Raw genomic sequence first — 23,942 nt, forward strand, 5'->3', positions numbered from 1 at the left:
TCCCCCCAGTTTCTATACTGAGCATGACGCCATATGGTATGGAATAGCCCTTTGGCCAGTTGGGGTCAGCTGTCCTGGCTGTGCCCCCTCCCAGCTTCCTGTGCGCCCGGCAGAGCATGGGAAGCTGAAAAGCCCTTGACCAGTGTAAGCACTGCTCAGCAGCAACTAAAACATCGGTGTGGAATCAGCATTATTCTCATACTAAATCCAAAACGCAGCACTATACCAGCTACTAGGAAGAAAATTAACCAGGACACAGGTGATTCAGAAGACAGCACAAAACCAATAAAATACCTGTAGTACAAAGTTGCTCGGTCCTAATCGCAGGCCCTTTGTGCTTAGTTTACATCCTCAAATATACCACTCCTGAAAACACGTAATAATTAGATTCCACAGGATATTCTTACTGTTCCAGTTTTCTCCCCAAAACTGTAACCCCTGGATAGAGCTGAGGTCCTTGTCAGAGTAGCTGCCTTTGGGAATGAGAAACAGATTATTAAAGACTTGAACAGCCAGGAACAAATTATCCTAATAAGGTTCCAGTACTCTGTCCAATTACTTAAATTGAAAAGAAATTCAGAAAGCGGATAAAGCCAAAAGGGGTCACAGGCCACAAAAGCAGTGGACCCAGGCCTTAACTTCCTTAGCAATTCCTATTGGCATGATTTATTCCATATAGTCCCAGCTTCTATCTCCAATCCTTTCTACAGCTTCCCTTTGGAGATGTTTTTTCAGACAGTAAAAAATCTGTCTGGAGAAATTAATTTACAGGGAGAAAGCAGAGTCTCAAGACGCCCTGCCCAATGCAAAGGAAAAATCAAGTAATTTAGGAATACATCAACATTGCCTTTCCTATCCCAACTCAGAATATGCTTCTAGCAAAGAAAGTAATAAGCATGTTGAAAACAAATTTTACCACATAAACTTTTACCAAAGGGGAAAAAAAATGGTATGTAGCACAGTATTTTGCCAGCATCACCCTTTCCTTTTTGAACTGTTGTTTGCATTGACAGACCTCAGAAGTACCAAATACAGTAACTGTTTACTTACTTGCTTTTTAAGTCATTTGAACCAGCTGGCTTTAAATGTTAAGGCTATCTATGCATTTATTATGTATTATTCATAGTAACATTGTAATTTCCAGGTACTTGGGAAAGTAGCCACAAAATTGTTCCTGCCGTGCATTAATCGGATCAAACAAACGCCAAGTTTCATAATCCTGAACAGAGCAATACATAATTGTCTAGGTTTTACACCTCTGTTGTTCTAGTAGAAGCCTCTTCACTTTTTAAAAATCGAAACATTTATGTTTTTCTCCAGCCATTCCCAACTTTTTTTTTTTCCTTTGTTTCAAGCCTGCCTCCCTGCTGCCCCCGAGTTACACTGCTCACGCCATTACTATGGCTTCTCCTCAAGTCTTGCTATTTTTTTAAAGCATCTGGCAGTTCTGTGCTTTTCTACAAGTCATCCACAGCACTGGATGTAACTATTTTATTTGACTCTGCAATTAGATCAAAGACCAGGATTTTTATTCCGTAATTCACTAGGTGGGGTAATGGCAGATACACAGGGCAGTAACTAGAGCTGATAAAGAAAGTATAGTAGCTCATGGTTTTACCAAGTAAACCTTTACCAAAGGGGAAAAAGGTTACATACAGCACAGTGTTTGCCAGCATGACGCTTCCCTTTTTTAACTGTTTGCATCGACAGACCTCAGAATTACCAAATACAATAATTTAAGCAATTTCATACTCTACCCAATACAGTAATAAAAGAACAAATCCTCTTCACTCAAAATTTCCTAAGCAAGCTTGAGGAACTGCTGGGTAAAAGGAGAAATTTCTAAAAATACTAGAAAAGGAAGGGCTTACATGAAAAATCCCTCCTAACAGAAAGAGAAGTTTGTTTTCTTTTGCCTTAGCACTGCTTGTTTTTAGAGAGGGAAATGTACAACATACCTTCCATTTTAAGCAACTTTTGGCTGTCTGGTAAAGAGTAACTGCAGCAGAACAGGATGACAAAGAATTAGAACAAAGAAGTAATACTTACATTATGGACATTTAGCTAAGGCTTTACTTGAGAGCCAGCCCAAAGCATCCATGAAGCTGCTGTTCTAAACTTGCAACTCAATCCTATCCAAGGTACTGCTAAAGTTTTATGTCCCTTTTTGTATCTCTTTCTACAGAACGTTAGCACGTCAGCAGTAGCTCTAAAGAACTAAAAAGATTCCATTTCACAATGCTGCACTAACATGTTCCTGTTTAGTTTGTAAATACTGCAAATTATTAGACTGACTCAGAGAAAGACTCTCTTACCCGCTAGCAGATACACTCCAACAAATTCTTACTGAGGAGTCCTGCTATAAATATATGCTTAAACTCCTATTTTTTGACAGGTAATTGCAGAAGCCTCCAAGTTCCAAGAACCTTTAATACAGGTAAAGAAAACGGAATATAGGAAAAACTCCCTGGAAGTCCTTTTTCTCAACAACTTTCCAACAAGGTAGTCAAGTCCATTTCTGCAGTAATCACACTAGCTGTCAGCAAAGACCACAGTATTAGTTATCAACCTCAGCAAAATCGCGAATAGAAATACCACCAAGCAGAAAACTTTAATTAAAAAAATATAGCAGGGGCCTCAAGACTATCACTCGAAAAAAATTGTGAGAAAAAAATTTTTCGAAGACATTTACGCACTACAGTGCATTCAGCCATGCTATAATGAGGCTTGACCCCTGAAGCTTCATGTGAAATCCTAGTGTCCTGGTTTCGTCTGGGATAAGAGTGAATTTTCTTCCTAGTAGCTGCTATAGTGCTGTGTTTTGGATTTTAGGATGAGAATAATGTTGATAACACAGTGATGTTTTGGCTGTTGCTAAGCGGTGCTTACACTGCTCAAGGACTTTTCAGCTTCCCATGCTTTGCCAGGTGCACAAGAAGCTGGGAGGGGGCACAGCCAAACTGGCCAAGGGGCTATTCCATACCATAGGATGTCATGCTCAGTATAGAAACTGGGGGGAGTTGGCCGGGGGGGCAGCGATTGCTGCTCGGGGATGGGCTGGGCATCGGTCGGCGGGTGGTGAGGGGTTGCAACACTTGGTTTTCCTGGGTTTTGTTCCTCTCTTGCTCTCTTGTTTTCCTTTTCATTACAATTTATTATTAATATTATTATATTTTATTTTATTTCAATTCTTAAACTCTTATCTCAACCCATGAGTTTTCTTACTTTTGCTTTTCTGATTCTCTCCCCCATCCCACCGGGGCGGTGGGGCAGGGGGTGAGCAAGCGGCTGGGTGGTGCTTGATTGCCGACTGGGGTTAAAGCATGACACCTAACTAGATGAAAATTGTAGCACACTCTTATCGTGGCAAAATCATGCAAACTCATACAGGACAATACTAGTGTCACTGAAATAGGAAGGGCTCAATAGTCTGGCTAACAAGGACCAGAGAACACTTTCCAGAATACCTGAGTGAAAAAGGAAAAACAGGATCCAGAAAGAAGGCTTGCCTTCAGTCGGTTGTATTTATTAACCATGAAAAAAATTAAGGAACACTGAGGGATTCTGAAGTACTCTACTTGGCAAACATCAATTAGAGCTAAAAGTTCATGATAGTGGTTAAGCAAGACAATGGTTACTACGCATGGAACTTAAAACACGCCGCCTTTATAAAATACTGATTTTACATGGTAAAAATCAGTAAATCTTCACCAAAAAAAATTATCTTGGAATGGCTATTTCCCCATCAGCATTACTAGTTCTTACATGCCACTTATCCTGTGCAATACTGAAAGCCGCAGAGCACTCTGCTGTCTTAGAAAAGTTGAAGGCCACTTTTTATTTTATGGAAGTCGTTCTGGGTCCATAACAATCCTCCTGTCACAGGAATATTCAATTCTGCAGAGCTGTGAGAGGAAGAGAAATAGAGCACATAAGCACTGAGCTGATTTAGAAGCTCCCATCACCAAAATATTTTTGATAGCACTTTAAACTTGTTAACAAGTTTTATTTCCAAAACAAAACGTCATTTCTCATTTGTAGCTCTGACCATTTAGCTGCTGGAATGTCCTCAGTTTTTAATCAGTTCGCTCAAGAGAGGCAACAGTCCCGAGGTGCCAAAGGTACTAAAGCACAAACCAAAGGAAACGTGACCAGTTACTAACAACTGTGAGGGAGACATGACTTCAGAAATAACCACACACAATTTTCATCTGAACCTTCATCTGCCCTTTGCAGCTGGGAATACAAGCTAACCAGGTGAAATGCTAACACAGCCCCAGTCACACAAAAGCACCCTCTCACAAGTTACAAATGTTACAACGCCTACACATTCTGCACGTGGAAACTAGCCATTCCTATGGCTTTACAAAGAAGTCACAGAAACTAGTGTATTTACAGAGACTTTAAAGGAAGTTGTTGTTTGGTGACACCCACAGCATGCTAAGTGATTTCTAATTTTAGAAGGTGGCTCACAGAAACAAGGTGTAAAATCCCTTTGCATTGCAGAAGTTCCCCAGTTAGGGCTGAGTCCCAGGAGATCCCCCAAACAATGACCCATTTACGTGACTCGCTAACACGAAAGAACAAGTAAGATTTTACATAGTGTTCCAGACATAAGGCACTGTCAAACACAAGGCTCAAAGAACAGTTGGAGAACATATGGAAACCTTTCGTTACCCAAAGTTTTACTATGTGAAGGAACTTAAATCACTACCATACTGTTAAGTAGGTCAGATAAGGATTTGTTTTATTATTTTTATTCATTTTATGAGGATGGTAAAGGTGAAAGATAAATTTTATCAATAAAACGAATCTTTAAAGGATCCACTTGAAGCCTGGTATCTGACATTGTGAAGGAGAAAAAGGGGAAGTCTGGTTGTCCTGTGCATGTTTTTAACTTTCTCCATTCCTTGTGCCCAAGGAGAGCACATGCACTCCTAGTTACACCCTAGCATCCTCCAGGATAAGAATATATTCCCTGCCTACTCACTGTCTTTACCCCTCGGCACACATTAACCCCTCTCACCTACCTGCTTATGCATCTCGTCCTTAGGACAACAAAATCCAGTCATTATCCATGACCATCAAAGGATGAATCCCATTTTTGAAATGGCAGTTCAACCGCTTGATGCAATCCCTAAAGCAATTGCATGTCAGCAACTCCACCCTCAGATAACTCTCCAAATGGTCATTATTTGCCAAATTTGCCCCTGCTGTCAGGTAAAACTGACACCAAGAGTAAACAAAAAGCACATACGCTTATCACAAAAAGCAAAACGTCTGCCTGAGGATGACAGCAGCTATTCAGAGCTTCAGAGGTCGCCACTGCAACACTGAACACAAGCTTTGGCAACACACATACAGGGCATACACCAGAAAACCCACTAAAGAACACAATCTTTGGGACCAGGAAGGAACTGCAAGCTTTTCCAAAGCATCCAAGCATCACAGAAACTTACATCTCGTGTTAAAACAAAACCAAAAACCTCTGAAGACAGAAAATAATTTCTGCAAACAAGACCGAGATGTTTGGAAAGTTTTATTTATACAGCAACTTCAAGCTATACACTGAAAAACTCAATGCCTTTTCCAGATGTTCAGTACTGGAATAACTGGCTATATAGCAGAGGCTGCTGCTCAGAGCTCCTCAAAGACAGACAATTTCTCCTTCGCGGTCAAAACACCTCTTAGACACTCCCTGTTCCGATGAAACACTGCCAGAGGCCTTGCAGACAGAGCCAATGCAGAAACATCACAGCTATCACGCCCTGTGTAATGACCTGACGGTCTTCCTCTGGCTGTTGGAAACCATCCTGAATTCAGCCTACTAATGGGATAATTTTTCCTCCCTGGTGATGTATGCTCCTCATCATTCACGACTTCACAGACCTGCTGTCATTCCCAGGACAGGGACTCGGAACAGACACTGACATCATTCTCTGCCTTAACTGTACTGCACGAAGGTTGCCAAGAGCAAGCCCATCACAGCAGATGAACCGCTTTTCAGGAGAGATGAAACTAGAGTATCACCAAGCAGGGTAATAGCACTTTATTGCTTGGGATTCAAGGGATAAAGTGCCTTTTCCATAATCAGTGCTACTTTGTCCCCCAGCCATTTGCTTGCCACTAGTTTTTTTCCAATAGTATGTCTGCAAAGACAACTAAATACCTGACAATGGAGTACAGCCTCAAAATTCACTGGTTTTGGCTGGATTCAGCTCTTTTTGAACTATTTTGCTTCTCTGAGATTCAGGCTATTCTGTTTTGGAAACAGCATGCTTGTCTTTGGGAAGATCTGACGGCAAACCAGAGAAACTGTGTGTACAGGGTTCCACAAGAGGCCAAACTGTGTGATAAGTGGCAGGCAGAAAAACAGGAGCAGGGAAAGAACAAAAAATGACTTATCCAGCAGCCTTGTGGGGGAAAGCTTTGTGGATAGCTAGGCTGTTGCTTTCAGCATAGGAAAAGCACATTCTCTGATTTTCTGAACCTCCAGAAACAACAACAAAAGCAGAAAAAGAAGTAAAACACAGGAACTGAGATGGAGTCTTGATTGTCTCTGAATATTGAGTTCATCTTTAAAAGGGAAGGGAGGTTGTCAGCTGAAACCTGTTTTTTCCTGGTATGTAATCAAGTTTTGCTACAGATTCATAGGAACTATTTAGTAAGAAGCACAGACCTCAAACAAGGCAGGCAGAATTCAGGCAGATGTTAAACAACATAGATTAAATGCATTGTAAGATCATGAAGTGCTCCATTCTCATCTGTGGACCTAGTGAATTAGGGCTGCAGCAAGAGGTTCTGCTTCTGTTACATGACTGGTCCAAAGCCCTTTTCCAAATTAATGTCAAACTCCATGCTCCAGGATACCCCTTCTGCAGTTCATTACCTTAGTTTGCTTTAAGTCTGTGAAGCCAGAGAGAAAGACAAAGATGGCCACAGCTTTTAGAAAGGCCATGTCCCATTGCCTATGCTGCAGATGCTTTTTCCAAGCATCTTATGGATATTTTCAAAGTAAAGGGTCAGGTTTTCACAATCTCTCATACCGTACTGCAGTACCCCTACAGTGAGCCTGGCAGAACAGCTCTCTGCAGGTGGAGAAGCTGGAAGGCAGTATCAAAGTAGTAGTAAATAGCAAACACCCCTTCTGGAATAGCCCATACAAACCCCTTTTGAAGGGGAAGCAGAAAACCCAGGTAGCTGCAAGACAGTGGACAAAGTTTCTACATAAAAGAATACATGAGCAGCAGCCAAGAAAATCTGCTCCCCTCTGCCTCTGGGCAAGTCAGACAACCTTTCCGATGCCACACGGCCTTTGGCAAATGGAGAAGCTGCTATGCAAGGGAGATAAGAAGAATGAACAAGCTCTTGTTGTAACGCTCCTGATGACACTTGGACTGTTTCCAGGCATAGCTACAGGAATAAATCAGGTTCTGCTCCTTTTCATTTGTGGTAACAACAGGTTTTCCTCGTGCTTCTTTTTGAGCTTTCTTCCTTGGCCTCCTGCCAGGCTGTGACCTGAGTGGCAGAAACTGTCTGCCCCTTTCACCCACACACAGAGATGCAGAAACGTGTTACTTTTGGCCTGGTATGTGCCTTTTCATTTTCTACATGAGTATTTTCTAGTAATACGAGCTGCGTGACACATTACATGTTCAAAAAACAGCCAACCGGAAGCAGCACATGAGGAGAAAAAGAAAACCACCTCCTTGGCTGAATACAGATGGAGCTCTTGCAGTCGCTCCTCTCTGTACCTTAGGCCAAGTGGAAAGCAATTCCTGGGGGCAGAGGGGAAAACAACACCTGCTGGCTTTTTTCGGAGTCTACACAATGAAGCACCGAAATCCATACATCTGGCTTGCAACTTTTTAGTCTGCAACCAATACACAACCAGTCCTCACCATGACTAAATCCTATGTCAAAGTGCAGTCCAGGCATCTTGCTCCAAAGGAACTAGTGCTACTGGTATGGGAAGGAAACATTACCTGGTCAGTTAGTTTGATCTAGGCTGTTGCAGAATTTGATCTGCCAACACAAGAGACCAGACTTTTCTTTTGACAGATTATTTGCTGCTTGTGACCCACTTGCTGAAATGGTTTACTGGCAGGCCTAGAAAGAACTCTCAGTCACAGAGGTGAAAGGACAGCATAATACTTGCTAACCTATGAGAACTCTATCATTTAATGAAAATAAAAGACATGTAAATACTTTTTTCCCCCAGTCAATCACAGAACAAAAGATCTTCAATTCTGAAGCCAGTAAAGAAAAGATCATCTTTTCAAAAATGAGAAAAAAAAGACATATCTGTTTCTTTTGCAGGCTATAAGACTCCAAACACTGTTAGGTGAACAGAAGTTGCACAATGAAATCAAATCCACAACCTAAATATTCCCATGTTTGCTCTCTGAGTAGCCTGAACTAGGTGCTTCTGAAGACAGGACAAAACCAAACAGAAACAACAGAATATATGTATTACAAAGTTACTTTTTCCTAATCCCAGGCCCTTTGTGGTTAATTTACACATCCTCAAATATACTACTCCTGAAAACAAGTACTAACCAGATTCCACAGGGCAGTCTTACTGTTCCTACAAACACCTCAAATTAGTTTTTGTTTTGGCCAACAGTGCTTACATGTGGAGGCTTCTTTTCAGTTAGTTGTTTGGTTATTACTAAAACTACTTCAGCAGTTTATTGCTATTATCAGTTGTCACTGAGGAAGTAGGAAGAGAAATGAGCAGAGATATTTTCGTAGAATCACTGAGGTCGGAGTTGTCTAGACTAGATTGTCAAGTCCAATCCCCCTGCTCGGGTCATCTGGAACAGGCTGCCCAGGCCCACATCCAGCTGCGTTTTGAATGTCTCCAAGGATGGAGACTGCTCAATCTCTCTGGGCAATTTATTCCAGTATTAGCTACCTTTAAAACTCAGAGTGACCCAGCTCAATTTGCTGGCAGCTATGCCTAGCATGCCCTTTTTCTTAAGGATAAGAAATGTCACCTTTGTGCGCTCGCTCCTGCTCTTTGAGGACTCTGCTTTCTGTAATTCAGATTTGTCCCAGGCCTTTCTACTACTGCACTGAGACTGAATTTCTAGAAAACAAAGCCAGTGTAGTACACCAGGTCACTGCATACTTCTGATGCCATTATATTATTTTTACTGTTTAAAAAAAAAATCTTTAAATAAAAAGATTGAGGTTATTCTTTTCTTCCACAGAAAGGTTTCCGTGAAGTTGTCCTCAGTGACCACCATTACTAGTGATCTTGAATAGTTTAAGCTAAGCGAGGGCCATTCCCTGCTTATCAGTAGTTTAAATCGTGTCCAGTGCTGCATCACGGTGCATTTATTCACACTGATTTGCATCGCCCAATTGCCTGGTTTTAAGGGAAGGGGGAAAAAAAAACCCATCACATGCAGCAACATTTAAGATACTGCTTCTAACTGAAATGCATTGATTAGGTGTCTTCGGCTAAATGCCCTTTCTTCCATTTCAACAAAATAGTTCTCGATGGTACTGGGAAACCACAAGGCAAACAGTATCAGGCAGTTGGATATCAGAAAGTATCTACCATAAGAAGCAAGCAAAGTATGTCACGCCATTGGAATGCATGCAGATAACCAAATTCAACTGCACACACAGTCATAAAATATACCAGACTAGGGAAGAACAGATAAACTGGTCATCCTAATCCCCTTTGCAACAGACGAGTCATTTCCAGAATTATATCTTCCACTTTACCTTGAAGCTGCCTCCATATTCCCTCTATTCCCCTGCTGTCTTCTTGGATTCCAACTATCTCCTGTCATTTCCTAATAAACCCAGGAACCTCTCTCTCCCCTCAAGAAGGGGCGAAGCCTTCTCCAAAGAAAAAAAACCCCAAGCACACTAATTGCTTCCATTCAAGGAAGGGCCCAACAGCTCTGCTCTGGTAGCACAACTCAGCTTTTGCAGAGCACCACAACACTACTCGCTTGAAAACACTATATTAAACACTGTATCTAACAGTACAGAACCGTGCAGGCAAAATACTGCTGTAAGCTCAAATGAATGTGGATGTTAGAGAATGTTTTGAGCTTAATCTCAGTTTGCTTGCTAGTTTAGGGACAGACAGAGCTTAATGTTGAAAACAAAACTTTCTCCCTCGATACAAGACAACCCAGGGCAGATAGAGCTGAGGTGGGATACACACCAGGAGAAGTAGTAAGGAGGAATGAACCTTTCTACTCACCAACTCAATCCTATTTTTCTAGTATAAAAATCACCTATACTGCCATGCTAATTCTTCACAGTATCAATGAGATTCTCTCCTCTGGGTGCCTCTATTTCCAGCATCCAAATAAAGGGTGCCTCTTTATTTCCAGCATTCAAAAGCAGGCTAGAGCCAGCTTCCTGCTCTGCTGGTGTAACCATGCTGTTCTTGAAATGAGCACTGGTTCTAGGTCTTTCAGATTCTGTTGTAACTACTCCAGCCCACTCTCCATCCCCACATCTCTGGCAATACAGGAACAGAGGTTTGTCATGAGAAATGGTTTGTCACCTCTCCCTGCTCCTGTTCATGCCTAAACACAATATGAGGAAACACGCCTCCAGCCATCAAACCATGCTCCTTCCCACAGGTTTGCTTTTTCTCCGATATCAAAAGCAGTTAACAACAATAAATTAAAATTAATCCACCTTCTGGATTTGCCAGTGGGTTTTGACTCCTCTTTTTCCTGTCTTTTAGGCTAGAAAAACTCTTTGAACTGGTACTGTCTTGTATAGCTTTACAGTCATGACAGCACCGGTGCCTTAAGGCACTTCAGTACCTTTGTGCCACAAACACACGCAGCGTCGAAGCCAAGGAGGTACGAACAGGAAGAACGGTATGATTTGAAGCAAAGCCTCAGGTTCTTTTGAGGCACCTTCTGGACCACAAGGTCTTATAACTTACAGGAGAATCATGTAAGAGCAATTATAAATCTTGCAATTGACATTATTTAAAGTGAGGTCTCTTCAAAGATGACAGAAGCAAATTGTGATTAAAGCAAGTTTCAAAACAAATTACAAATTCCTAGAAGCAATTAATTAAATACCTCTATGGCAATTTCACCATTGAATATATGCTGAAATTGTTTCATATTAAAATATGAAGGAAAGGCATGCAGCCATCTATGCAGATGACTATTTTCAAGACAATATGAAAAAAACAGCCTACAGTGAGTAGAAATTTGTAAGTGTGACCTTCACTATTTTAAGATTCCAGGATACTACTGTTCCCGCGTACTTCTGCTATGCTTGTTTTAGCTGCTACCACATTCCATCCAAGAAGTGGCTGAACTTTGGGGTTAGCAAGATGATTCCTTATGCACCTGCTTTGTAAATTGCTTTGGTTTTCTCTGCAGTAAGAGTTCAAGAAGTGCAAGTAATTCTATGCTACACAGAACAGGCAACACACTCAGTGCAGGTCTGCAATGCAGCAGTGAGTGGAGACTCATTCTGCTTCTGTAACATAATCATGAGGCAGAAATGAGCTCTCACGCAATTTCTTCAGGAAGTCAGCTACATCGTGTACATCACTTTCCCTCTTCTTTTACTTCCATGGTACATGAAGAGAACAGAATACTGTAGGTACAAAGTGAATTATACCCTCAACCTTAACTGCAAGGTATTTACTGGTGGCTCAGGCTTCCCCTCCCTTTTTTAAAGCAAGGTTTCTAAACCAGCTTCTGCAATTGGTTTCACTGATGGCTACTTCCATGGCAACATCAGTATAAGCCTCTCTGCAAAGTGCCACCATAGAAATTCCACCCTTGCCCCCAGGACAGGCATTGCAGAAAAGGTCTAATTCTCTCCAGGGCAATCTACTACTTTGACTATAAAATGAAATGGCAGCTTCCTCCTAACCATAAAACTGTGAACAATCAATGTACACCAACCACTCTGTCATGAATTCCTTAATGTCACCACATGTTTCTTCATATCCTTGCAAGCACCCAATAACTAAGCATTACCTACAAGAAAAGCACCAAAGAAACTGGAAAAAACAGGTCCTTCCAGCTGTCTATCTGCAGATATCAAGAGGAGTGTTTTGGCACGTGTGAGCAAGAATTTATAATGAAAATTAGGTTTGTGTCTTCCAGGAACAGAGGAGCTGTGAGCCTTGGCAAACATTTCTGTTCGGGTTACCAGCAGCTTATTCTCCAACTCAAGGTAGGGGCCACAGTCAAGTGTGTAGGCAAGTATTACGGCATAGAGCACACTGCTTCCTGAAGATAACCCATGTTATTCCAAGGTTCTTGCCTCTGCTAAGTATCTTCAGCAAAATTTCCCATTACAGTTACACAAGTATGGTACAGAGCAGAAATTCCTGTGTACAGACAGGTTGACCTAGCATTTCCCTATAGCCATGTCTGTCTCTATGACTTGCAATCATAAACAAATCCTAGAAAGTAAAACCTAGAGACCATTACCTAAAGTAGGGATAAGTAACGGCTCACCTGTGGAAAAATCATTGAACAGTGCATTCCAAAGAACAGCTTACAAATAAAGAAAATGGTTCATTTGTAACTATAAGAATCCATTTCAGTATCTAATAAGCAGTATATTTTTCTCATTTTGTTTTAAAACTAGAGCGACTCTGTAGCTATGCATTTTTTTTAAACCTGCATGTTGCAGGTTGTTCGTGACCAAGTACAAATCTGACTTCCCAACGCTTTTTACAGCATAGAGGGGAGAAAAATACCCCTGACAAGTTTGCTATGAGAAAGAGGCCTTTTAAAAAAACAGCCATGCATATTTCCTAGACTGTTAACATTCAGGGAGAAGGGAGAATGAATGCATCCTAGGAGATCTTCCAGAGCGTGCATCATGCTGTTAGGGTCCAGATTTAGCTGCACATCAGTTCCAGTAGGTAAAAGTGTTTTCACTAGCCGAGATCAAATGTCTGAGTTGCCTGTCTCCAACCATGTTCAAAAGCAGATGCATAAGTAAGCACACAAGCACAGAATAGAAGAACAGTGTTCCCAATTACCCTCCCACCTGCCAGCAGTTCGTGAATCAGAAACTTGCTGAGCCAAAGGTCAGTCTTGTGTTTAGATGCACTTGTTGACATGTGGGTGTTTGTTTTGTGTTTGGGGTTTCTTCTTAAGATCTCTTAAATATGTGTCTCTGCAGACTATTCAAGCAAGAATCTCAAAGCACCTTCACAGACATCATGACTGCTGGAATCACAGTTCCAGCTTCCATGTTAATGACACTGTGATGCTTTGCTCTTGAAACATAAGGAAAGCAAGTTCCAGAAAACCAGAAATCTTACCCACTTTGGACATTTAATGGATCTGCAAAATTCCTAACAAGTTTTACCTCCCAAAACTCCTTCCTACTACCCTTATATGCCCTTCAAATCCAAAGAATTAGATCATATTTATTCTGAAGTCACAAGAGGTGATACTAAGTCAGGGACAGACTGGAAGCTTTACCAAGTCACCATTTAATCATAACACTCAAATGCTGCTTGCAGTCCTGTAAAACTGCTGAGACTTGAACTGCTTCACATGACTTACTGCAACAACTGAGCATCACAAAAGCAGCTACAAGTGTCAAAATTTGATAAGAAGGAGAAAGGAACATAACACTGAAGGTGCAGCAGGACCAGGTGCACCCAGTGGCTGCTTGCTTCATGGTTCTGCTTTCTAGTTGTTAGGAACTATGATGGAACTCTAAACACAGAGGACTTTTTCTTGTTGGAACATAACCAAAATACATTGGAAACACTATCTAGAAAACATCTCCAGGTTAGCTGCCAGGATCCACAGCTGAGTCTTTCTTAGGAAGGGCTAGCAAGCAACACTTGTAATAGTAGGAAGAAAGATTTAGTGGGGATTAAATGAAAGCAGCCAAAACCAAAGTAAAAGCAATGAGAACACACTTAATTACCTTGCTGATGACGAAGCAATAGAAACTGCAAGGTGTTCTGCCAGCTGCAGGAGCAGCTAGCAGTATACTGATGGCACAGACTTTTGAGGAATTTGGGATACAGGAGAATGTTGTCATGGTGATAAATCTCAATTCTTCACCTTCCCTGCGAGAGTACAGGAGCATATTGCCACTGTTGGCACTTGTATTCAACAAAACAACCAACCACCTGCTCGCTCTCACCACCACAGATGCTGGAAGCTGCAGCAGAATGACCACTGGTATGGGGAGGGAAAAGGAGGCAAAGCAGCTGGGGCTGGGAGACCAACAAAAGAACAACAAAATCATCCCTCCAGCCACCTCCAACTAGAGGATTAGAGGTAAAAGAAAAAGACACAGGTTACCAAAGATCCCAAACCACTGCTGTTACTACATAATGTGTGGAATAAAAGCAGCAAGGATAAAATATTGGTAAGCACATCAGCTGCAAAAATTGGGCAGCACTATAGCAATAGTTTCTGCTTGCTGTTTTATCTCCAAAAATACATTTCTCAGGAATCCAGAAATAGAAAAGCCTGGTGGCTTTCTTCCCTCTTCTGGGGGTCTTCTGCACTACCCCTCCTGCTATCAAGCTTAGCCTATTACATAAGAGGAATTTGGCAAGGATGGAGTTTGTATAATCTCATCTAGGCTCCCTTTCCCACGGAAGGTTAGACCAGATGATCTTTCAAGGTCCTTTCCAGCCTGGGATATTCTATCATTGTATCACATTACTTGGAATGGAACAGAGATGCACGTGAGATTACTTATATTCCATGATAATTCGACCAAAATTTTCTGTTCTTAATTCGATTCTAAATTTTATTTAACAGATATGTTTCCACACTCACAGTAAAGCTGTAACTAATCACATTTCAATACTAGCACTCACTTTAACTCCTGCTGACACTAGCAAAGATTTTGTTGATGTCCAAAGCAAAGTGACAAAACCCCATTTATTAGTAATTTTAGTGAATTTTTATTAATAAATTGAGTAATACGTGCTGTGGATTTTCAGACAGCAGACTTTAGTATGGCCAAGTTCTAGCTCCTTTAACATCTACATCAGTGGTATGACAAAGTTTATATCTAGAAGAATTCCTTTGCTTGTAGAGCAGAACCTGGAATCATTAGGTGATTTTAAATTCCTGTTACTCTAGAAACCACTCCAAGAAATATAGTGGGATTATAGAACACCTGAAGCCTACAACACACAAGTCAGAAAGGGCACATACTACAGCTGGTTTCAAGTAGCAGCTTACAAACAAGCCAGAACAGTGAATCACACTACTCCGCATACACTTCATTGCAGCCTCTGTAATGATGATTCCAGTTACTGTGCATAGAAAAATCAACGGAGCCAATGAGGATCAGACTAAGAACCCCCCCATCTCTTGTCAGAGCCCGCTGGCTAGATGCCAAATGGTACTGATTACTGTAGCCAAGTAGAATTCTGCTGCAGCTCCTTGTTCTTATCAGTGACCCCACCTACCTAAACATCAAGTTAAACAGCTTTATGTTTAAAGTCTCTGAGATGAAGTATTCTATCATTTGTGACTACAGCGAGAGTGCCTGGGCTCTGCAGACTAGAAGTAGATCTGCAAATTCCAGAAATTTGCCTTATTCCCAACATGGAACATGTTGCAAGAAACATGATTCATGGCTGGCTGACACCAAAGGGCTCTTCCGCTGAATCAAAAGGGGTTTTTTGCATCTAGTATAGATTTACTCTTCTTTTTGGGATGATAAACTATCAGAAGACAAATGGTTACCTGTTCTCTTCAAAGTCCGAGAGGAAATTCATGCAGCGCTGAAAGCACAGGTCTTGTCAGTGATTAACATCATTCAAGAGGACTCAAAAAGGATAACTCATTTAACCTCTCGATATAGAGAGGCAGGTTTGGTCCTGCCTCTCGTAGAAGTGTTGGAACCAAGGACTTCATTAAATATTTGGACTGTCAGAAAGACGAGCAGTAGGAAAGGATAATTTCTTTTTGACTACCTAGCAATCTCTGAGATGGTAATTCTACATTTTGACTGGATGAATCAAGCAGAAACAACACCCTCTCAGCAGGCCTGAACTGACAAAAGAGAAGACTAGTCCCGGAGAGGATAACCAAGAGAATCAAGAAGAATGGAAACCTTGCTCTTTGGAAGGTTTGGAACTGGAAGCTAATCTGAAGACAATTCTGAATATGTGAAAATAAGAATATGTGCAAGAGCTCTTCCCAATGCAACACCCCAGGCTGCATGACTGTCACTTATTCACATTTTTGGGAAGCTAATAGATTGGGCCCATCAACTACAGGGAGAGAATGACTGATTAGAAAGTTATTCTATCAAGTGTTTAAGAAAATAACTGCCATTCATTTATATTCTGAAGTGTTCCTTGAATTAAAACACATATAAGCCCATCTCCTATTCTGTATGTGATGAAATTGATTTGACAGCTTACAGCATTCAAGTTCCTTTGACTTCAAAGGGTGAAATCATGACCCTATTAAAATGTCTTCAGGAAGACAGTTTAACTGGATAAGCTTCATTTAGTAACAGAGGTGATCTAACTAAAGCTTTATAGAATGCTACCATTATTTCCATGACAACCTGTGTTTCTTTATCGAGGTCAGACCTGCAGCTTAAATTACTAGCTGCAGCTCTGAAAAGGTCACTGGGCAACGCCAACATACTGTGGCTGAGGATCACAGCCCCAGTTAATAGAAACTGAGTTTTCAAGCCTGCTGAGGGTGTACTAATAACTTCCAAACTGTTAAACAGCAGTATCTCATAATCCTTGCAATGGTTTCTTTTAGAAAGAGCAGGAGGAGTGAAGATGTTAAGATTATAAGCTGGCTTCCTCAAAGGATACCATAGAAATCACATTTCTGATTGTCAGTTATGCCACTTCATTTAATTTTCAGATAGTGCAAAAGACCCAAGGAGTGCAAAACAAAAGTACATTCCCAGAAGGGAATGAGAACAGCAGCAATTACAAATAGCAGCTCTCAGACTTGATGACAGGAAAAGATGAAGGAGACAAATGCAGAGAGGTAAGTGTTGAGTATATTCTTTCAGCTTCAAAGGACGACTGTTAGGGCTTCATGGGGTAATTTCCTATGATACTGGTGAGTTGTCACAGCAATACAGGTAGCAATAACTTCTGTCTGACTGTGTCCATCAACAATGCAAGCATACTGTCAGACTAACGCAGTGCAAACAAGTAGGAAGAGTTTCTGTTGTGGTGGCGGAGGGTGAGGAGAAGAGAGTTTGTCTCACACGGGGTTAACCATAGGAAGAATAACTGGGATTGCAGTGGACATAGACCTTACTCAGGAAGCGTGCTACAGTCTCCATCTCAAGCATACAGAAGAGAGACACGTGTGCATTCACTGATGTGAAACTCTCAGCATATTCACCCTGCCCGTTATGCACAGCCAATTCCTTCCTCAGGTGTTACAAAAGTAATCTGCAGTGAACCACTTCCTGTGGCTAACTTCTCTCCTCATCTTCAGCCTTTCCCACTAATGCACCTCAAAGTGCTTCAGCAAACCACTGTGCATTTTAGAATGACTCCTCCTTCCTATACAAGATTAGCTAGTCTAGGAAACTGACACTGGGGGAGGCTAAATGACTTCCAAGGCTTCTAGTCCTGAACGCTTTTATTGCAAGGCCACAGTTCTTCCCATTAAAGCTATTCATCCCGGTGTACCACCAGGCAGATCCTGCACCAGCTCTCATCAGCTTGTTTTAAAAATTCTGCGCTTCCAGACTAGTAACTCTAAGGGATCAGCAGACGGTATCTTACTAACAGCATCAGACAGCACTGAAAGTTGTCAGCACAGTCTGAAGGCATAGCACAGTATACTGTTACACAGTATGTGTCAGCACAGTATGCTATTACACCAGCACTACAAAGGTCCTTCCAAACGCACACATTACTTGAAAAATCCATGAGAAGTGCAGTTAGTAGATATTAGAGATAGTAGCAGATATTTGGGTCGAATTATTAGTCAAACAGAAGTGAAAAGGAAATCTCATCCTTAATTTTTCATGTCATAGAGTACAAGGCACAGAGACACAAATGCATTTCATGGTTCAGGGGCAAAGCCCTGTCCACACCATTACTCACTTTGTATTGGGAGACTTCCACTCATCTCCCACTGGCTGATCAAGCAGGGACATCATGGAATAATTATCCAACATGAGACCATCAGGGTCATCCGTCTGACCTGGGAGTTTCCCAAGAGGAAAGTCTTTCCATCGTACTTCATCTGGGTAAAAACAGTACATAAACAAGGAGTCTGAGCTCCCCAGAGAGATTTTCAAAAAACAAGATTCCCCCCAAGTCCACAAATACTGTCTCACACAACTCAACCATTCAACAAAAATGAACAGTCTCAGGTACTCAGCAAAAATAAGTTTCAACTATAGTTTTAACTGATTTTATTTCTAACCTTACTATCTCTTCCAAAGAAAGTCACTGTAGTATGTGAGACAACAGGGACACACCTGGAGTCATGTAACATCACAGTCTAGACAGTGCAGCTCATCCAAACCACTGTGAGACAATGTCCATTAAAAGAAACCCCACAGTATTCTACAGCAACCCTTCATATTTACCTTCCTCTTTTAAGCACTCTTTCATTTGAAACATGCACATTGACTTACATGTGTTAATTTTAAAAAATTACTCTGCGTACTTCTGTAAATGGAAAGAGCTGTTTGTACACATATGAAGATACAAAACAGCACCTTTGCATCCAGTAGCTCATTCCTCCAGTGAGACTAAGCATCAGCTTCTTAACGACTCACTGAGATTAGCAGCTGCACAGCAACAGCGCAACAGTGACTAAAGAAGAACTGAAGCCACAAAAGTAGAAGAGTATAAGGTTGGGGAAGCCTAATTAACAAATAAAGCAATTCTGGACAGACAGGCGGGCTGGGATGAGATGGCAAAGAAAAAGAATATGACAATGTCTTGGAAATTCTGCTATTTGTTTTTATGAGCACCTATTGCTGTTTCCTCTCCATGGCTTCACATTTGTTAAATTTGGCTTCCAACATGGGCCAGAAACTGCACAACGGGAAACCATCCATCACAACTGATAACATCAGTGACTCCATTCCTTTATATTGTGGTGCCAAAATTTCAAAGGCAGTTCCAATAGGGAACCTTCCCTTTAAATTTCATTCTTATTTCATATGTAACTAAATGAAAGATACAAATTATTATGTGTAATTGTTTTGACAATAAGATTTCTTAAGCCTATGTGTTTTCTTGATACCAGAACACTTATTTCTGGAATGCTTACTAGCAGCTCAAAGACCAGCAGACAGAAGCCTTCAGAAGATAAGGCACTCCACTCCAGAGAGCCAGCAATAATTACACAGACTATTTGAGACCCCTGCTAATCACGTACAACTTGGCCATTTCCTTCTCTTTGCCTGAAACTGATTTGTTTTGTGTACCTGGTATCTGCTCAAAAACTCAAGCATTGCCCTAAAGAACCAGCAGATTTATTTGCTTTTCCTTTTATACCATTCTTGGGCATTTAATAGAACAAAAAAACTTGACATAGGATAGTGCTTTCTAAGTGTTACCATTTTACAATTAAAAAAGGGGCAGAAATAGCATTTGGTAACATCTAACACAGCTGTAAGACAAATTACCATTATATATATTTAACAGGCTAAGCCCTCTCTTTGGGGAACAACCTAGTAAATAGGTGATATACCACATGTTGTCATGGGTTTGTACATACCTATTGGCTATAGTTTCAAATTGTTTAAGGATGGTAACTACACAGATGTTATTCAAACAGAAATTAAGTTTACCCACAAACAACTACATAAACAGAATCTTCACAAAAATCAGGTGGTTCAGGACACAATGCATGTTCCTTCAGTGAAAGCTTTGCTTGATCTGAACCAAAGTCATGGAAGCACAGGACAATTTTGCTTCTGTTCTCAAAATGTCCAGCTCTTACAAGCTGTTCACATCAGCCTAACTAAGCCATAACTATCCCTGTGAGTGGGGTACAAGAGTTCATTGTCTTCTAACGGCTGCTTTTCTTCTTCTTCCTTTAAATATTACTTTGCCTCCAACTCCTCTCCACCAACCTCCTCCTCCTGTCTTCAAGTCCCTCCATAAATCACTCATCCAAAAACCACCTTAGCTACAGAACCCTCCACACCTCAACGAGAAAGTACAGCTACCATAATAAAGCTAACAAAACACTGGATATACTGTTTATTCCCTCTAAAAACTTGCCTGGCTCCTTTCTTTTTCTTGCCACCATGTCATAACAGCAGTTTTCCTGGAGCATGGAACTTATGAGCATATGACTGGTGCTTTCCAGCACAGCCAAACTGTGCTTTCAAATACTCCCAAGTCTGACAAAGGGAAGTCCAAGAAACATCCGTATTTTCTTTGCGATTCACAGCTGGCATATATGCTGCCCCATCAACTGGATACACTGAAATTTTAAACAGTTTGGAAAAGCCTGATAAAAAATTTAATGAGGCAGTAACAACATGCTCCAGGAAAAAGCACTTGCAGTATTTTAAGAGTCTAAGAGAGATGACTCCTGCACATAAACAGAAGACTGGAAAAAAAAAAGTTTTCAGTGACTTGGCATTTAGATGATTTTGAAACACACTTCAATTCTGGCCAGGCCCAGAGAGCTGAGATGCCTTTGCATTTCAATTAACATTTGCCAGTGACGAAGATTGTCCAAGTCTCACAAAGTCACTTTTTACCTGCAGTGATCTGCCAGGCGGACCCTTGCAATGCTGCCCTTTTCTCAGCAATAGCCATCATGTTACCAGAATGAGCAAGTCCTTCCAAAGGATTTGTTTCAGTTACCATCTCTTCTTCCTCCTCCTCCACCTCCTCGACACCATCATCTCTCTCCAGCACATCTTCTTGTTTCTCTACAGTCTGCCCTTGATTTTTAACCTGATTTTCTTGCCTGGCCCTCCATTGTAAGCTCTCTATAGTGTAAATTGGCTGCTCACTGCAGTCTGAAGAGAGGCCTGGACTGGACAAAGGGCCACCTCCTTCCGTGTAAACAGAAGCAAGATAGAGAAGGTTCTTCCGTGAAGAACGTGGCAAGCGAGGTCTCATGATTGTGAGGATCCTGGAAAGGAAAAGGGCAATGTAAAAGTCTTAAAAGCAAAAAATATTCCAGATGAAGGTTTATCAAGCTGAGCAACCCTTTAAGTGTGTTTCCTCCAGGACAGCTCGTTCACATATCTCCTCTAAACAGGCAAATCTGATTATTCCCTGGTGGGTGGATGCTGGAATACTCCCTCTTTGTGATTAAAATTAAGGACATGGGATACTTCTAACTGAATTCCTGCTTTGCTGTTTTCATGTGAAAAAGTTACCACCTGTGCTAAATTTGTATCACCTGTATAAGCAGTCACATCTCTCCTACCAAGTAAGTCACTTTTCTTCTGACCAGGTTGCTTCTTTAATACCACCCCAGATAATCTCCGCTTTCATTTTGAAGGTGCAATCTTTTTAAATTCTCCTCCTTCTTCTCTTTGTAGAATCAACGGGGAGATGAGCAGCAACAAGCAGGGTTTTATATGCACCTGCCACAATTTCAAAGGAAGGGAAGGGAACGCAGCGATAACTCAGCATATCACAGGGAGTTGGCCAAGGCTGTTACACAGCACTGTTTGCTGTCTCTTTTCTAGGTCACAGGATCAAACTTACAGCTGAAGAAGGTGTGGGGTTGCCCAGCAGGGAGCTTCCAAGCAATTATCAGTCAGTCTTATCCACTGCAAAGGAACTTTATGGAGGAACAGCTCCTTCACGGACACCTGTTTATTACAGTGTTGTCTTTTCTTCCCTTCAAAGAAGATAATGAAAACAACAAGGTGCTCAAAACTCATTAAAAATATGCCCTTCATCCCTTTGCATTTTTACTGGAACACTCGTCCTCACCTAAGCTCGCATTCCAGTCAAAGTCCAAGACCAGACGTACCGACCAAATACATCAAGGCTGTTACCAGGGACTTGCCAATGCACTGACAGCTAGATTAGCTCCACAAGACGTGACCACAGTGAGGTGTGGGCATTCCCAAGCTGGTTCTGCGCATGCCATCCCAGACAGGAAAGCCACAAGATGTATTTGTACGTTATTGTCCCAAATAAATGCAGTATACTGCTTCTGGGACCTGAGATCATTCCAGATAGCACTGCAATGAGTAGACTTAACAGCTGGGAACTACTACCATTCAGGGATCTTGGTACATAATAGGTATGCTCAGCGCTAACTGAAAGCATCAAACACGAACCTGTGACTGCCACAGATACTGGCAAAATCTTGGTGCAGACTGAGCCAGACCGGGAGAGGACAGAAGAAGTGGCAAAATTACCCAGCTGGAAACCTCCTCAGGGATACACTATATTGCAGTATAAAAGTCCTGTTAATAGAATTCCTGTGACACACTTCAAATAATTAAAGCTCTTCTGTGCCCCTGTCTCTGGAGTGGAACATACAGTTTGCCAATTTAAACAGTTCTAAGGAGTTAGGAACAGAAAACAAAACACTACTTATTACTTTTGTGTAAGTTTAGAAGGCATGAAAATCCTGTGATAGGATTAAAAAAGGACAGCAAGACTATATAAGTATCTTGTAAAGACAGGCTTCTGTTAAGTGAGGAAAGAACTGGGAACAGGGAACTCGTAACAGGCTGCATATAATATCTTATTTGTTATCTGCCACTGTTATTTCCTACAAGGACTAATATCGGGGAAAAAATAGCACTTAAGGGCCTGATCTTTCACGGGAGAGATTGGCTTTTCCTATCTTGAGGAGGCTGCAACAAAGTTGGCAATAACAATTTCAATTTTTTTGCGAAGAAATGCATGACATAACATAAACCTGCAGGTTGAAAAGTGTAAGAAATGCAACAATAAAAGCTCTACGTTCACATGACAAAATGTAATAATTAGGTTATTGCACTTTACACCTAACGGTCACACCACTGTCCCAGTTTTCGCAATAGTACAGAAGAGACGCTTATATTTTTTACACACAGAAATTCCATACGTACTCACCAGCGTTTATTTTGGCAATGCCAGTCAGCATCTCAGAAATCCAGTTGATCAAGAACTGAGGCCGGAGTTCTGAAGAGTCAGAACATTCCTTCAACTCCATAAACATTTTCTCTATTAGGATCTGTGTAAAACTTCGGGAAAGGAGGCCTGTCAGCAAAGGCTGCCAAAAGCAGTAAAATGTCTGAGGAATTCTGAACTGCCATACCTCTTTATTTGCTGCAATAAGAAGGGGGGGGGGGGGGAAAAAGAGAAGCCAAAAATCACTGGTTTATAGTTTTTTTGTGAACCACGGGTGTGACACTTGTTCCAAAGTAGTGTGTTCAGAGATCACTGGTTCCAGGGTATTTCCTGGGATCCTCACTGAACCTGGAACTACTATTTTCTTATGCCGGGTAAGTAAAATAAGCAGCAAGTTGATAATTAACACAACAGCTTGAGGAAAGCAAAAAATACAATGCCTGATCTAATGGCACGGTAAACCACAGGAAAATCTACCTGTTTTGCTAATCCCTTTCCCGTTTCAGCTTATTTCACACATAATGAAGAGCTACTCCGTCTAAAAATTTACTGCAAAGAGAAGGCACATTGAGCAAAGCAAGATAGAATCAAAAAGCTCCTAAATTTTTACTACTGTAATACAGTCACAGAAATTTGAAGATCTTTCTTGGAAAGTTCTTTGTCTGGTGTTTCCAAGAGGTGCCAGGGAAACAGACAAATTATTTATTTGCGTTGCCTCTAAGTACCTAATTCTCTTGCAGAAAATTCATGCAACTCCACATGTACGGGGAGCAGCATGTAACTAAGAAGCAACTGGTGAATGAGGCTCAAGAAAACCCATTTAGATTTGCTTCTAATCTTCAATGTAGAAAGGAAACTAGCGGGAGTTCATAAAATCAGTAACTATTGCAGCTAAGGGCAGAGACACAAGCTTCAAAAGATG

At 41.2% G+C, this 23,942-nt stretch overlaps 1 protein-coding gene across 1 annotated transcript in view; it reads right to left on the reverse strand.

Moving 5' to 3' along the window:
- Positions 1 to 2,997: 2,997 nt before the first annotated feature.
- LAS1L (LAS1 like ribosome biogenesis factor) overlaps positions 2,998 to 23,942 on the reverse strand; it is a 38,542-nt gene continuing 17,597 nt past the window's right edge. The window contains exons 9-13 of the mRNA XM_072877099.1: positions 23,003 to 23,218; positions 21,653 to 21,788; positions 20,689 to 21,068; positions 18,059 to 18,200; positions 2,998 to 3,905 (exon numbers count right to left, since the gene is read on the reverse strand). Of these exons, the coding sequence (XP_072733200.1) occupies positions 3,815 to 3,905; positions 18,059 to 18,200; positions 20,689 to 21,068; positions 21,653 to 21,788; positions 23,003 to 23,218 (965 nt within the window). The 3' untranslated portion in view covers positions 2,998 to 3,814. The remainder of the gene's footprint in view (positions 3,906 to 18,058; positions 18,201 to 20,688; positions 21,069 to 21,652; positions 21,789 to 23,002; positions 23,219 to 23,942) is intronic.

This window comes from Ciconia boyciana, chromosome 12 (assembly GCF_034638445.1).
Source record: "Ciconia boyciana chromosome 12, ASM3463844v1, whole genome shotgun sequence".
Lineage (NCBI taxonomy): Eukaryota > Metazoa > Chordata > Aves > Ciconiiformes > Ciconiidae > Ciconia > Ciconia boyciana.